The sequence below is a fragment of the Ammodytes marinus genome (genome assembly GCF_949987685.1).
Source record: "Ammodytes marinus genome assembly, chromosome: 5".
Classification (NCBI taxonomy): Eukaryota; Metazoa; Chordata; class Actinopteri; order Uranoscopiformes; family Ammodytidae; genus Ammodytes; species Ammodytes marinus.
Genome location: NC_137234.1, coordinates 18,827,417 through 18,843,891, shown reverse-complemented (window position 1 = coordinate 18,843,891; position 16,475 = coordinate 18,827,417). Strand labels below are relative to the sequence as shown.

The 16,475-nt window shown below is 45.7% G+C and overlaps 1 protein-coding gene across 2 annotated transcripts in view; it reads left to right on the top strand.

Moving 5' to 3' along the window:
* dusp8a (dual specificity phosphatase 8a) overlaps window positions 1-16,180 on the top strand; it is a 44,632-nt gene extending 28,452 nt beyond the window's left edge. The window contains exons 1-5 of one of the 2 annotated variants that reach the window (XM_080027588.1): window positions 4,500-5,214; window positions 10,966-11,132; window positions 11,261-11,420; window positions 11,770-11,893; window positions 12,224-16,180. In XM_080027588.1, the coding sequence (XP_079883714.1) occupies window positions 5,097-5,214; window positions 10,966-11,132; window positions 11,261-11,420; window positions 11,770-11,893; window positions 12,224-13,433 (1,779 nt within the window). In that variant the 5' untranslated portion in view covers window positions 4,500-5,096 and the 3' untranslated portion in view covers window positions 13,434-16,180. Of the gene's footprint in view, window positions 1-4,499; window positions 5,215-10,965; window positions 11,133-11,260; window positions 11,421-11,769; window positions 11,894-12,223 lie in introns of those variants that run through there. The other variant, XM_080027587.1, reaches the window with a different exon arrangement.
* The last annotated feature ends 295 nt before the right edge of the window (window positions 16,181-16,475 follow it).

Below are 16,475 nucleotides of genomic sequence, written 5' to 3'. Positions count from 1 at the left end.
GTGAGTTAGATTTAATGGTGCAGTAGCCGCGGGTGCCGAGCTCCTCCAGGGGGTTAAGTTGTTTGGAGGGCACGGGGTCTGCTGCATGACTGATGAGAGCAGGCCTCCCCCCAGGCTGCACAGATAGAGATGAAACTACCTCCTGCATGAGCACACACATGACCAGGTTTAGTGCATCAGGGCACCTTTAATCTCGTTCCCCCTCCTCCAGCCTGTTCCTTGCATCTAAGAAGCACTCCATCCTAGTCTGGTTTGTGCGTAGTCTTAGCCTCCTAAGCCTTTGTCCTGGATGTTATCAGCCCCCCTTTATCCAACTAAAAATAGCGTCGTAAGATGTAGAAGGGAGTTCTAATAAATGTGCGTTGGCAGGCACATGGCTAAAATTACATACACAGTACACTGGTTTCGGTGAACGATAACTGAGTTTCAGTCCTGAAACCAAACCCATTTTATTTTTTTCATTATTTTTGGGCTATGCATTTTTTTGTTGTTTTATTTTCTTATTTACCAAAAATATGCCAAACAGTTTAATTAATTAATTAAGCTTGATTTAATTAAATTTAGAATTAAATTAAATAAGTTTCTCTCTTTAGATCAAGAAATATCAACTCGAAGAATAAATTGGCTTGCCTTAGAATATTGAAGCCCCTAAAACGCACACGCGCTCATAGCAATGCACCACTGATGTCTCTTTGCGATATGACATCATTTCAGCTACCATCTCCCTAGGGATTCCAACACCCCCAGCACCCCCTAGCTCCTACAGCACCACCCCCCACCCTCAATTGCTCCATCTTCCATCTATCCTCCCCTCTCCCTCCCCTGGTGACTACCTCACCCCCCAGGCATGGCAGCTGTGTTCTCCTGTAGGCATTACATCACTGCAAGAGCAGCCTTGTTACTGATCCCTTGACAACCAGCACTATCAACACACACACACACACACACACACACACACACACACACACACACACACACACACACACACACAGACAGACACATACACACACACACACACCTGTGCACGGGCACATGTGCTTATGTTTACACAATTTGGAGCAAATAACTGTCTACTCCATCCCGGATCCCTGCAGCAATGTCCTCTCTGTGTGCTGTCCTCTCACCTTGCCCTGTTCCTCCAGTGTGCATGGTTGTAACACACACACATACATGCACACAAAGATGAACTCTTGCCCACACTAACTCACAGTCTTCATCACCCTAACCTGCCCTATCCGGAGAATGACGTCTCTTTTTCCTGTGATATCCTGACAGATGATATGTGGTGTAGGATGGCACTCCTGTCGCTGCCTGTCTCACAGGGGAGGGATGGGGGTCAATATGTTTGATGAAAAAATATTTAATTAATTTAATACAATGTTAGTGCAAAGTAACCCAGATTAGCTTTTTTCTATTTTACATAGAATATAAATCTAGATAGATTTGTGCATTGTTCATTTACGGCTCAGTTTCCTGAAAACTGGATCAGATCCAACAATGTTGCAAATCAATTTCTATTCTTAGAAACTAAATTCAACTGAAGGTAATCAATAAAGTTATTTGTACCCAATGCATGTTGAGCAGTGTGCAGGGGTGAAACAGAAATACAATACATTATTTAAGCTCTTAAACACATCATATGAATACAGAACATCAGTCATACAACTAAAAATAAGTCAAATTCTTCAATAATCTGGTGTGTCTAACATTTAGTTACTGTTTGCGCTTTTCACAACACACCTCGGCTTTCCTAGTGCAAAGTGGCTGTGCCATGTTGTTCTGGTCTCTAAGCCCTTTGGCCTTCACACACCTTCTCTCTTTTTATCCCACACCACTATCTCACACTCATCTCCACTTCCCTCCTGGTCTGTTTTTGCTGCTCTCTATGTGTGCGTGTGTTTGTGTGTGTAAACCTTGCGTTGTCCCAGTAACAAGCCCTCTACCATTAAAAGCACACTCTAAATCTAAGAGATGTCAGAGGAGGGGGGTGCCCGGAGTGACCGTCCTACCTATTTCTGTCGCTGCAGCCAGGGCACACATGTGCAGTCAATAAAGAAGGCCTGGCTGTCATTTATAGCGTCTTGGCTGTAATCCTCTAATTAACACACCTACTATTCTGAGCCTTGTTACCCTGCTGAGGACTAGAGGAGGATGGGGGCGTAAAGAGAGTGATCGCATGGTGTTTGCTTTGGGAACTTAAAAGAGTTTGACAATTAGAAAGCATCAGCTGCTACTTTCTCTTGTTGCTGCTGGCTTCAGCTGCTATAAGGGTTTGCCAGTGGTAGGGAGACACGTGTTTCAAAAAGCTTGTTTTATGGCTTGGAGCCACACAGACAGAACAACCAAACCGAGGTGTGTATTCAAACCGGGGTGAAGATCGGTGCGTTTGAAGTGTAGTTGACCCCAGTTGACCACCCTGGACTGAGTGCCACACCTGCTCCAACAAGCTGCAGAAGAGGAAATAAGTATGTGTGCACATGTGTGCGATCACCTACTTGTGTGTCTGTGTGTGATTGTAATGAACGTGTGTTTGTTCTTGGTTCCTCCCAAAAAACCAGAGTCTGCATTTTTCACAAAGCTCATCATCACCAAAATGACCTATTTCCTCTCCTGCTCCCTCTCTCGGTGACCCGCAGTAGAACAGAGGGTGACGTAAGGCTGTTTTCACCCGTGTGTGATCATTCAGGGGTCTACAGTGATGAGATGAGGTCAGTCAGCAATGCAGCTGGCCCCCGTAACTAGACATCTTGTATAAGCGTATTTGCCTTTTTTTGGAGCTGGGGCTCGTTGCGGCGATGACCTAATGTATGTGAGGCCCATCTGACCCGCTTTTGAATGTAATCAGTATACAATGATGTCTCAGCCTGAGATAGAACAGGCAGTCAGACAGGACATTTGACTAGCCTATACTCTTGGCAGCTTCTGTTTTAAGGAATTTGTGTTATAAATTTACTTTTTTTTTTTTTTTTTTTTTTTACCAATGACATGAAGTGGCATCTGCAACGAACCTATATAAATTGGTGTCCTATGATATTTGCACCTTTTTGCGTTTTTGGGGCTATAAAATGTATTTAAAAACAGCTGTTCCTGCATGATAATTAGTGAACGTTCATTCAACATTCAAGTTCCTTCAGCGGTTGTGTTAAGTCCTGTGCTGCTTTGTTTCCATAGCCGGACTTGTGGCCTACGTGTTTGTCATTCCATAGTAAAGTACCAGGAGTCTGTGGCCTGTCAAACGGACAATTGCTGCCGACCACAAGCTTGTTTGGTCTTCTCATCACCTCTAGTCTTCCCTTCCTCTATTGTCTTTTCTTTTCTTGTTCCCTACTCCTCCCTTCTCTATTGCTTCACAGACTCTCTCTCTTCTCCACCTTTACACCAGAACACAGTGTCCAAACACAGGCACGTTCGACATGAACCAGTGCAGGAAACATGCATTCCCCTCACCTTCAGAGACAAATCAGCTTTCAACACACTGACACGGTATTAATCTCTCCCCCCCCCCCTCGCACTATGCAACTGCTGTACATTTAAGGCAATCGACCCAATCTGGTTATTCAGCCGCTGCATACTGATATATTGTATAGCTTTATCAATTTCTTTTTAATATTTCACCTTTATTTATATACGAAAAGTTCAACACAGACAGGACAGAACTGAGAGTATCAATAAAGAAAAACATCATAAAACACTACAGAGTTAAAGTGCAATTGCACACAGTAATCAGAGGTTGCAAGTACAAACACCCAAAAAAGACCTCTCCAGATTTTTTAAAATAAGTTTAAAATCCCCTAGGGGAATCAAACTAGAGAGCTATAGTTCCGGCTGAAGCTTGTTCCAGGTTGAAGGGGCAGAGTAGGAGAGGGCCAAATGTACAGAATATTTGGATACATTTTTAAAAATCATCTTCAGTATCTAATACAATTGTATTATGGAAACAAAATAAAACATTGGAAAAGCACAATTGTGAAACTCATGTATTCATTATATTTCATATTCAGAGGCACACTGAGCTGCACTTCAACATGGGCCTCATTCTAGAAGCCCGTCATGTTTCTCTCTTCACTGTGAGCAACAAAACAGAGACTTTTCTGTCTTGTAACTGTGTCTTAGCTTCTATCCTTCCCTGATAGAGGCCTGCAGCACGGCTAGGCCCCTGAGGTGGACGCATATTTGTTGGGTGAGTAAGGAATGTGGTTACATGCCTTAGACATTAGCTATGACGGAGCTCTGGCTCCACAAGAGAGGGGAGGGTGCAGAGGGAGGTAGCGGAGGAGGTGGGGGGAGGGAGGGAGGTAGCGGAGGAGGTGGGGGGAGGGAGGGAGGGAGGGAGGGAGGGAAGAGTCTGAGCTCACGGCAAGTGAGCTCATTCACCCCCAGAGCTCGAGGAGAGAGTGCAGCTCTGTCATCCTCTTTGCACAGAGAGAGAAAGAGAGAAGGGAGGAGGTAAGGAGAGGGAGGAGTGTAAGCCAGCGTCTGAGCGAATGAGAGACGGGGAGAGTGGAGCAGCACAACAATAGTGGGCTGCTCTTCTGGCTGTGGACTAACAGAGACAGAGAGAGCGCTCAGAGAGACACACGGACGCGCTGTAAAAGCAGCTGCAGGCAAATTTCAGCTGGCTTATACATACAGGCGTAACAGGCTACTCACTTTCGTTAGTCCTCTTGCCCTTTGTCGGAGCGACCATTCTTCACAAAACCATAGAATGGTTAAATATTGACGCAGGAGCATTTTAGGATTTTTTTGTGGTCCTTGCATGGGATTTGGGCCATAGTTGGACTTGAGGAGCTCGTCCACAGACATTTTGGACTAGTTTTTCGTTGTGCTGGGTTTTGTTCTCCGTGGGTCAGCGCCTGGACACGGGAACAGCCAACTTGGCCCTGAAGTGGACTTGAGCAGCAGACGGAGTTTTGGCTGTACCTGGGATTCTCACACTGGGCTCACCTTAGTTAGCCCCCCTGAGGAGAAAAAGCCAGTTTGTTTGTTCTGACATTCTTGAGCGGCTAGGGGCTCGCTTCATCCCTGAAGGAAGGAGCCCCTGAACATTTCCACCCGAGTGTGTGTGCGCGCGCATGTGACAGAGTGTATTCTGAGGGATGCCTCTGGATGTGGTGATTGCCCCCGCGGAGGACTGTTTTTGGCCGGACCTGCAGGACACAGACATGAGGCTGAAGATCAGGGTCCGCCGAATGAAGCAGGGGAGAGAGCTACGAGGTGTGTATCCACCTGGACTTTGCAGGAGAACTGATGTGAGCTGTGTGTGTGAGCTGTGTGTGTGTGTGTGTGTGTGTGTGTGTGCGTGCTACAGAGCTATCATACTTAGGGAAATGCAAAGAATGTATATGGAATATTAAATATTGGTATATTCTAATATATTCCCAAATTGTTCTGGATTTGACCATAACATACACCACTGCTGTATACTGTAGTGAATATGTTGTTGCAGGGAAAGCCCCTGGTTTGTGCACCAAGGATGACTACAAATGGCAGAATAGACTCACAGGTATTGAGGTATTCCAGTCCAGGCATGCTGCAAAGGAGAGCTAGATGTGAATTGAATTTTAAGGATGTGAATCGGAGCAATAGTAAGATTTACTGCTACAACAGGCTGAAAGAATACAACGTGCAGGCCCAGCCAAACCTGCTAATTGTTTTCTCACCTTTTTGTTTTGCTCAGTTAATGTGTTCAGAGAGACAGAAAGGGAAGAAGGGGGATTAAGAGGATGACATTATGGAGACCAGAAGCGATGAAGAGTAAAAGGGAGGAGAGGAAAAAAAAGGTCTGGAGGGGGAGCCGTGACCCAGGGTATGACATAGTGCTCATGCTCTCTCAGCCTGCGGTCATTGAGATGTAAAACTATCACAAAGGCTCTTTCTCGTTCTCTTTCTTCTCCTCTGCTCTCTGCTTTTCTCTCCCTCCTGCTCGCTCGCTCTCTCAGCAGAATGGTGTCTTGTGGAGATTATGTTATCAACATGTGTGCAGTTTGCACTGCAGGTGTTTAACATAACACCTTTCACACAGAGCGATGAGGCAATTCAGAGCTCTGGTGCTGTGGAAACTAATCCTTTTTTTATTCACCAGCACGCTTACGTGCACACTGCAAAGAACATGTCCATCAAAATGAATTTGCTAGTTTAATAGTTGGATCTCTTTTGGCTGTAAATATCCAAGGATATAGGAGTATAAAGTTTGTATGCAAATGTAGGTGCTGTATGCTGTATCCAGGCATAACAGAAAGCCGGTTCATAGCGGTCAGCACAGCAGCCCTCCACACCTGCCACACTTCTCACTATGAGGTGCGTGTTTCTTTGTGTGTGTGTGTGTGTGCCTGTCCTGTCCTCTCCACCAGGTTTTTTTGCTGGAAGTGTCAAACTCGTAAGCTCAGAGAGAGCAAGCAAAGAAGAAACACACACACGTTTGCCATCAGCAGTTGAAAATAGACTGGTGTCTGTCAAAGGTTATTTTGAGTCACTTCAACACGTCTCTGTGCAGATAGACTTGTGAACGCAGGCCGAGTTACAGGAGGGTTTATGGCCCTATGTATTGCAATAACACGGCACTGCTGCAACGGCTTTTGATCCCGCTATCTGCCTACTATACTATAGATAGAGGAACAATAAACAGTTTAACCATCAGCCAGGATGACATGTGGATCTTTACAGTCACTCCCGGGCGTCATTAACCAGTGCTCGGCGTGATATGCGATGATGTCATCCTACTACCTCATCTATGGTCTGTCAATCTACACATTTCTGACAGATTTGGCCCGCGCTAACCCCCCTCCCCCCCTCCTAAAACAGACACACTCCCATTCGCTTCTGCAGCAGCCTTTGTGGGGCTGAGTGGGACATGTGTGCAATGATGTCATGTTTGGAGGGTGAGGGATGGGGAGGGGGTGTTACATTGAGATGCAAATGTTCTCTCATAGTGGAGGGGACAGCTGGAGGGGCACCGAGGATGGCGTCATGTCTCCCCCGATATGAACCACAGAGGAGAGGGGTGCAGGGTACTCATTCAGGCAGATCAATGCCCCCAGGCGCTTTTTGTGTGTGTATGTGTGTGTGTGTGTGTGTGTGTGTGTCTCCATTAACAGACAAGTTAAAGAGGGCAACTGAAAGCTACACAGAGACTGTAACACACAGAGTCAAAAAGGGGAGGAGGGGAGTGGGGGTTGAGCTTGTATTGACGATGCAGTCAATTGTACCAACAGCAGTGATGTAGCAGCAGAGCTCCCATTAACCAGAGGAGCCAGGCAGGTGTGCTGTGTGTCTCTGTGCTTTCAGTCAATATCTCTAGGATTCCACTTCTATTCATCTTTCAGCACACACAGAAGCAGCACAGCCCCCAAACAGACAGACTTTTTAACCAAATATATTTTGCTCAAACATACACTTTTTATCTCTGTTGGATAATAAGCTGCGTCTGTAAAAATGGAAATGTGAATATTAAGTGAGTTGTAGGAAATGACTGATGAGGACGGGGACCACCACTCACTAGCAGCGAACAAAGGAGGCCTGAGTGCTCGGCTCTGACAGGCCAAAGAGAGGAAAATAAGCAGTTGCATAAGTGTTGAAGTGGGCAGAGGAAAACGGAAAAAGGAAGTCACTGCTGGCTAGCGTTGCCGATGGCGACACAGGGCCCTCTTTCCCACTTGTATGTTTTCTTTCTACCCGAACATTTTATTATTTAATTTTTTTACCGGTGTTTAGAACTGGGTCAGTTACATCCTGCCCAAGTGAATTTTCCAGAGCTTAAAGACACGTGATGTAGCGCTGTGCAAGAGATGATGTGGTCACCGATAACGGACAAAAAAAGATACATCTGTGTGGCATGATATCATCTCTTCAGTCTGTTACTGAAAATGCCGCCTATTCAGAAAATGTGTTCCTGTCATTTTCAAATGAAACGTTAGAGTAGGGTATATCCTGAGACAAATCATGAAGCCAGATCTTGATAAATATTTGAAACAAGGTTTTATCTCTTGAGTTTAATGTGTGTTAGTCTCTGCTGATTATCATGCTTCGGTTGAAGGTGAACTCATCTCTCCCAGTTGACTTTCTGATGTCATCTTCACAGACAGCTGGGCTGTCTGTGGTGTGTCACAGGGTATTTTCAGTGACCTCAGTGTGAGTGTACAGTGTGTTTATGTGTATGCTTTGTGTGCTTCAATTGGAATGGATGGATGTGTCATCGTTGTCTTTTGGAGAATGTGAGGCCATGTCTCTTTTGGTTATTTGGTGCTCGCTGTTGTGCGTGTGTCACTTTGTTCATGTGCCCTTCGGTGTGTGTGCTTTATTCAAACTTGACAGCACTCATGGGGACGCGGTGAGCCAACTGTCGTCAACATCACTGCCCTTCCTTGTCGTCATGGCAACTTTAAGTTGAGTGGGGGTCAGGTGACAAGGTGACAATAACACGTTATCTCCTGTGTGACGAACGTCCATTAGCGCCGGCCTTGTAACGCTTTGACTACAAGGAAGGTGTTTGTAATTGCGTTGACGTAATGTCACTGTAATGTAATAGCCCTTAAAAAGCAGGCAGGCACACTGGTCTCTTATCTCTGACTTCAGTCTCCCACAATGCCAGTAACCCCCTTTACTCACTCCGGCTCGCCAAATTTCCTTCCGTTTCGGTGTTTATTTAACACCAGATGAGGTCAGCTACAGGAATCACGGCTGTAATAATTAATCCAGACGCAAACAGGATCAAAAGACGAGAATATTTTTAGAAGAGTGTTTTCATTCATGTGTTCACTTCCCTATATACACACTTTCTCTTCATTGTTAAACACACTCACACACACACACAAACACACAAACACTGTCTCCACTGTGTGGAATGTCCTGTCTTCTGTCCGTCTAACAACTCTCTAACAATGTCCTCGCATAGAAAGGGAAATGGTTGCTGTGTGACGTGAGGCTCTTCCTGTTGATTAAACGAACAGACCGCTTCCTCACACAGATACAGCATATTTCTGTGGTGGGGGCTATATGTAGCACCATTTATTTTTCTTTGTGTGTGTTTGTGTGCGTGCGTGCGTGCGTGCGTGCGTGCGTGCGTGCGTGCGTCCATAAGCTCCACTCCAGCAGCTTGGGAACTGAGAAACCAGGAAGAAACCCTTCAAAGAACTTCCCTTCCTCCCTCTGTTTTATCAATTAGTGAGACTGTAGCACCGCCCCAAGGATCACTAGAAAGAGGCTGCTGGTGGAAATGATATAGTGCCAGGCTGCCAGCGCAGTCTAAAGACAAACTGTGAATTACAAATGGCTGTTTAGTCTACTCCAAAGAAGCCCAAAAGGTTTAGATCATAGAGACATGCTATCTTGTTATTTGATCTCTCTTTCTGCAACCACACAAATCTATCCTTCCCTCCACTCCACTCCACTCCAACACCCCCCCCCCCCCCCCCCCACCCCCACCCCCAACGCGGAGCGCTGATGTCATTGCTCCGCCGGTTGCCATTAATAGCTGGAAACAGACAACCCTTCTTCACTTTGCTCTTAAAGGGACAGGGTAAGCCAGAATTAGGTCATGAAGATGGACATAGCCTTTAGATTGCTGTGGAGTTGTGAAAAAAACCCAAAACACCAAAGTTGCTGTCCTCCGACTGTTTGCACAACTTTATTTTGCAGCCTTTTAGATCTCCTATCTGTTGAGTACACAGTCCATGCTGCTGACACTGTGTGCTTTGTGTTTGTTGGCCAGCCGTTGCTACATGAGTAGCGCAGCTGGGTGTGTGTTACAACGGAAGGCAATGTCCTGCTTGCACTTTGCTGTGTGTGCTACTTTAAAACAGTGATGTCATGTCTCACTCACTCACTCACTCTCACTCTGAGAGCGTGTGTGTGTGTGTGTGTGTGTGTGTGTGTGTGTGTGTGTGTGTGTGTGTGTGTGTGTGTGTGTGTGTGTGTGTGTGTGTGTGTGTGTGTGTGTGTGTGTGTGTGTGTGTGTGTGTGTGTGTGTGTGTGTGTGTGTTTGCACTACATCCAAGATTGGGACAGGCACGGCTGAACCTAGATTAGGTTCTAATCTCCTTTCTGGGGCTCATGGTTTCCTTAAAGCGCTCCCCTCCCTTCTACACACTCTTCAGAGGTCATTACCCACTCCTCAACACACACACACACACACACACACACACACCTCAGCCCTAGTTCCTCTCGTTGGCCCCCACCCTGTAGTTATACAACCGCAGTACTGCAGAGTAATGATGAATGTGGGTATTTATGTGTGTATAGGGAATGAATATTAAGCATATGTTGAATGCAAGATTATTTGATCATATCTTCAGATTGTGTCTTCTTGGAGTGAATCTGTTTTTTTTTATGTGTGTGTGTGTGTGTGTGTGTGTGTGTGTGTGTGTGTGTGTGTGTGTGTGTGTGTGTGTCCATGCTTGTGTGTGTGTGTGTGTCTCCATGCGTGTGTGTGTGTGTCTCCATGCGTGTGTGTGTGTGTCTCCATGCGTGTGTGTGTGTGTGTCCATGCGTGTGTGTGTGTGTGTGTGTGTGTGTGTGCTGTTGTCAGGGGTATGTTACTGGGCCTCTGTCCTGGCCCTGCACCTGTGGCCTCTCTCATTCCACCAGCCTGACGCAATGCTCTGCTACAGGACATGAGCTCATGCAGGAAACAGAGCCGCACACACACACATACACATATGCCAAAAGTGGAGCGGCCTGCCTCTTAAAGGGCCAGACACACACATTCCTGGCTGCCCAGCAGTTAACCTAACTTGTGCACACAGAAGCACAGAGAGCCCTCTTTTCTGCTTCTGTTGCACTAAGCACGACACAGACATTGTAGCCCCGATTCAACTCTGAAAGTCCGTAGAGCGCTTGTGTGCTCTGCTACTGGTGGTGCAATGTTCTCGCTGGGAGTCTTTGCAGGGCTCCCAGTGTGATGTGTGAGTGTTTTGTAGAAAGCCATTAGTGTACCTAACCGGTTCCTCTCCCTCCCTTCTTTTTCTGCAGGAGGTTTTGCTGCGTTCTCCTCCTGTTTCCCTGGCCTGTGTGAGGGGAAACCTGCCACTGCTCTACCTATGAGCTTGTCCCAGCCCTGCTTGCCTGTGGCTAATGTAGGGCCCACTCGCATCCTGCCACACCTTTACCTGGGCTCTCAGAAGGACGTCCTCAACAAGGTAGATTTTGTTTTGCATCTTTTGCACTTGTTTGATCACCGTCATCGACAAGATAACTAGCTGGTTATTGTTAAATTGCAACAAATTATAACCTTGAACACATTTTTTTTTAATCTCTATCTCCACAGGATCTGATGGCTCAGAATGGTATCACCTATGTGCTGAATGCCAGCAACACCTGCCCCAAGCCAGACTTTATCAGCGAGAGCCATTTCATGCGCATCCCAGTTAACGACAACTACTGCGAGAAATTGCTTCCCTGGCTGGACAGAACTAATGAATTCATAGGTAAGAGAAGGGAATATGGAATGAAACAATGAAGGTTGTTGGATTGTGTGAGGATTGGAGGTTAGATTTCCAGTAAAAAAAAGCACAATAATTGCTGAGGGAAGTGAATTCATCTCAAGTTATATGTTAGAGAATGCCATGATATACAATACAGCACATCCTTACATTGTCACAGTTTATAAACGCTCACATGCAGCTTAGGTAACAATAGCGTCAGGTATTACACATCGTTCGGATGACCCCATGTATTCTTCAGGAAATGCCATTTTGCTTTGAATAGATTTTGATTGTTTCAGGACACTTTGTGCTGAAGATGTGTATTCATACTGGTCCGTTTCCCCCCCAACAGACAAAGCTAAGGTGTCAAACTGCAGAGTCATTGTGCACTGCCTGGCTGGAATCTCACGTTCGGCTACCATCGCCATTGCATACATCATGAAGACAATGGGCTTGTCATCAGATGATGCATACAGGTATGCCTGCTCCTCCCATTCACCACCAGCTGAGCTAAGGTGTCAGCCCCAGTAGAAACGCAACTCACAGTGGAAAGAAGTGCTAGCTGATTTTATCATACCCACCACCCCAGTCGTGAGAAGTGAAATTGTGAAATAGAACAGACTGTGTACAAAAGGCTTAGCTCTGACATCCTACAACTAGTTAATATACAATCATTCTGACCTTCAAAAGTTACCCAGTAAGTCTCTTGAATACAGAGTAGTACTCAAACAGTTTACAAGAATGATCTTATTGAAACTGCTATTTTATTTATCACTAATATTTTTCAACTCTCTTCCTCCTTACAGGTTTGTAAAGGACCGAAGACCGTCCATATCCCCCAACTTCAACTTCCTGGGTCAGCTTCTGGAGTTCGAGAAGGAACTGCGATTACTCCAGGCTTTATCCTCAACCTCTGACGATAAGATCTCTGAAAACAACACTAAACAAAGCTCAGAGGTTAACGGAGTCACAGGTTTCGAGATGAACGGTCACCGCTGCAACTATGACTCGTCTGTGGCCGAGCCACAAGAACCCAAGCTGCCATCGCCCACCTCCCTCCAGCAGGGCTTCAACGGCCTACACCTCTCCGCAGAGAGGATCATGGACACTAACAGGCTTAAGCGCTCTTTCTCCCTGGATATCAAGTCTGTCTACTGTCCTACCAGTCCGCGCTGCCCCAGCATGGTGCCCACACACTCTGAAGACGTCCCCAAGCTGTGCAAGCTTGACAGCCCCGGAACAGGCCTCTCCAATGGTGTCTGCTCCCAGTCTCCCGTCCTAGACAGCCCTAGCCCCTCTGACTCACCGTTCCCCTCCCCCGGCAGCGGGGGCAGCATCGGAGGTTTGGGGCTCGGAGGAAGTGAAGGAGTCCATCGGTCTGGTTCTTCATCATCCAGACCCAGGAGGAAACTCAAGCACTGCTCTGGCACTTCCCCCATCCACTCCCAACCACACCAACCTCCACAGTCTCTCAGCCTGTCCCTGGACCGCAAGAGCCCCAGCATGGACGAGAACCTAAAGAGCACCATGCTCCTGTCACTACCGTCCCAGCCCTCTGCGGGGTCTGGGGCCATGTGGACCAAACACAGAGACACTGTCCAGGCCACCACTCCCGTCACTCCCGTCACAGATGCCCCCTGGCACTTTGGGGCAGAGGAGGGCGGGGAGGGAGAGATGGAGCTGGGTAGAGGAGGAGGAGGAAGGGAAGAGGAGTCGTCGGTGAGGTTCGGGAGCAGCTCGGCGTATGTGGCTTTCGGGTGCAGCGAAGGCGTGCGGTTACGAGACAAAGCCCAGCGGGAGAAGCCCTCAGCACCACAGTCCATGTCGTCCTCCGCAGTCACCATGTCCAACAGTGCTAACAGCAGCGGGCCGGCATCAGAGAAGCAGTTCAAGCGGCGCAGCTGTCAGATGGAGTTTGAGGAGGGCATCTCCGAGACGCGCTCCCGAGAAGAACTGGGGAAGATCGGGAAGCAGTCCAGCTTCTCTGGGAGCATGGAGATCATCGAGGTCTCCTGACAGATAGTGGACATGATTTAAGAGCTGTCCCTTTTGAGGAACAAAAAATTGGACCTGGTTAGAGGGAGTGCAAGAGGAGGACATATGACGGGGGAGTAAAAGAGGATTTTTTTTTGTGCTGTGACAGTGTTAAAGACTCCAATTGAGAGAAGGACAAATAGATGCACATGCAGAAAGCTAATGTGAAAAGGTTAGCAAGTGAGCTAGCATGCGTACCTGGACAGACAGAGCTTGTGATTTGGTGCTTAGCGGTCCATAACCATCCTGAACTCTCGCACAAATCAGAAGGAAAGTCTGGGGGGGAATGTGGGGTAAAGGGGGTGACTGTAGGTACTGAAACTCTTACATTTTTCTGAGCTCTGTCACGGATATAAAAAGAAATAAAAAAAAAGAAATTACCTAGGGAAGGTATCATGTTGCATCCTTACTATATAGAATATCCTTATTTTGACTTCGGACACAAACTACTTGCCTGCGGGCAGATGTAGTGTGCTTAAGTGGGTGTATAGCTTGTGATTTAAACCAAGCCCTGTGTTTCGTCCCTAAAAAGCTTCACCCCAAGTGTCAGAAAGCCTCAGAACCTTGCACGGCTACGTCCCCCACCCCCTCCAATCCCAGTGACATCCCAGTAACAACGTCAACACCAATAACAGACTCCCTTACAGCCACCGTCTCTTCGCATCACAGCACAAGGCAGAGAGATCCCAAGGACTTGATCTAAAGGCGGTACTGTATCCAAACAATGAAGGATCCTCAGCATTTTGCTGCTGAAAAGACTGTGAGCTAGAGACTCCTAGCGATGGGCAGTGTCCCCCCCCCCCCCCCCCCCCCCCCCCCCCCAAAGCACAGTGTGTCTTTCCTGACTTTGGCTCCCTTGTTTCCAGTGTTAACGGCGTGATGGGACTGGGCTTTTGGGATGGTGGCCAGGGTCTCGCTTTAACGACCCTTCAGCTCCCTAATGGACCCCTACTCCCACTGCTCCCAGTCACCACCTATGGTCACCACTGAGCATGCACCAGAAATGCTGACTACGGACAGACAAATACTATATATACATTATGAATATATATATAGCAATTTTAATGGACTACTTATTGAATTTTTTTGTTCAGTTATAGTTTTAATTTATTGTATTGGTTCATTCTGGCAATGAGAAATAATATAATGTTTTGTGGATTTATTTTCTTTTTTTCTTTTGAGTTATTATTATTATTATTATTATTATTATTATTATTATTATTATTATTATTATTATTTGCTGTATTGTATTTATGATCACACACACAAACAAATACACACATTCAACAAATTCAAGCAAGCAATATGTGCTGTTCCTTTCTTAAAGAGAGAGTGATGTATGACTTTGAAATGCACTTTTCTGCTTTCTGATAACCAAGTGTGGTAACCCTTCACGCCCTGGCGACATTATACATCGAAAGCCTTTGGTTAACGGTACGGACTGCCCACAAGTGAGGTCTCTAGGGACACCTTCTCTGTTTTGTCTCGTCTCTAGTGTGTATTCATATATTAATAATCGTTTTACGGAGCCCTGTAAAGGACCCGGAGGGAAGAGATTGGTCTCAAATATAGACATTAAATACTACTCAATGGAAAACGAGACATAAATGAAAGCGTTTTGTATTGCGTGATCTCGCAAAAGTCAATTCTCTGCCCTTTCAGGGCTCTGTACCATTGAGGTGTTCAAGTCTACATTAAAAGGTTTTTGACTGTGTGCAGAGGAAGACAAAGTAGACACCCACACTCCCGCATACACAGTTGAACATGTCCTGCCAATCTCATGAGGGCTTGAATATCAAAAAGCTATATTCAAACAGACACATGCTCTTTCACAAGTTTGAGATGTATAGACTTGTACAGTGTGTCCTCTCCGAGCCAGCACTAGTTCATCATCATCGTCCCACCAAAGCTGAAACCAACACACACACAAACCCTATACTTTATGCACTTACACTTATTTTCACACATGTTAAGCTTACGCCCTACACACACCCTTTTGTTCATTCTCAGGGGATCTTTCAGTGAGCCAGGCCCAGCACAGTGTACACAGCTGCTGGTACATCAGCACAATGCATGTCCGTAAAGCTCTCTTGCTTCTTTTTCTTTCTTTTTTTCTTTCTTTCTTTCTTTCTTTCTTTCTTTCTTTCTTTCTTTCTTTCTTTCTTTCTTTCTTTTGCTCTTATTTCTTAATTTATCCAAAGCTTTGATTAAAAAACAGCATAACAAAATGGAAATGGAAAAATTCTCATATCTTGAGCTGAAGAAATTGAAACGTTGCTCTCCTGGTGGTAATTTATTTATAATGTAAAATGTGTTTTTTTCCCTTTTGACCCTCTATTATCTTTTCTCTCTGGTGATTGCTGACCGTTGACCTTAGACCTTTGGGCTGCTGTAGCTATAGTAAGTTCAAATAAGACTCCCCCGAGGCTCAAGCAACCTCCTTTCTCCTCAACCTTCTCCCTATATTTAAAAAAAGTGTTGTTAGAATTATTTATGGTATGTAACAAAGATGATGCAGGCTGTCCCATTTGCTAAAATTGTTATTATTATTATTATTATTATTATTATTACTATGTTGTGTAAATAGCAACGCATCTAAGAACACTGATGAATTTAGATGAGTTTTTAAAAAGAAAATCCTGATACCTTAGGCTGCTTGACGCAAAAATACCTCAGGTTCTATTGAAAGGCTTTTCCTTCCCCTGTACATGTTTTGTGAAAAATGAGACAAAAATACAGACATGACAAAATACAATCTCCTCTCTGCTTTTTCTTGTGTGCTTGCATGGGGGCTGAACGGGGGATGGGAAGGGAATTCCACCCAACAACACACAAACAAAACATTACGACATCACACATCCTGGAGTCTCGCTATTGATTTTGTGTTAAAACCAGCTCCACTCTGACCACACAACACAGCTTCTTCATTGATTGATTTTGTTTTCTCAGACTTTGCCACACACTTCACTATGCTGATGGGATACTGAATTAATTATATATATATATATATTATATACTATCTAC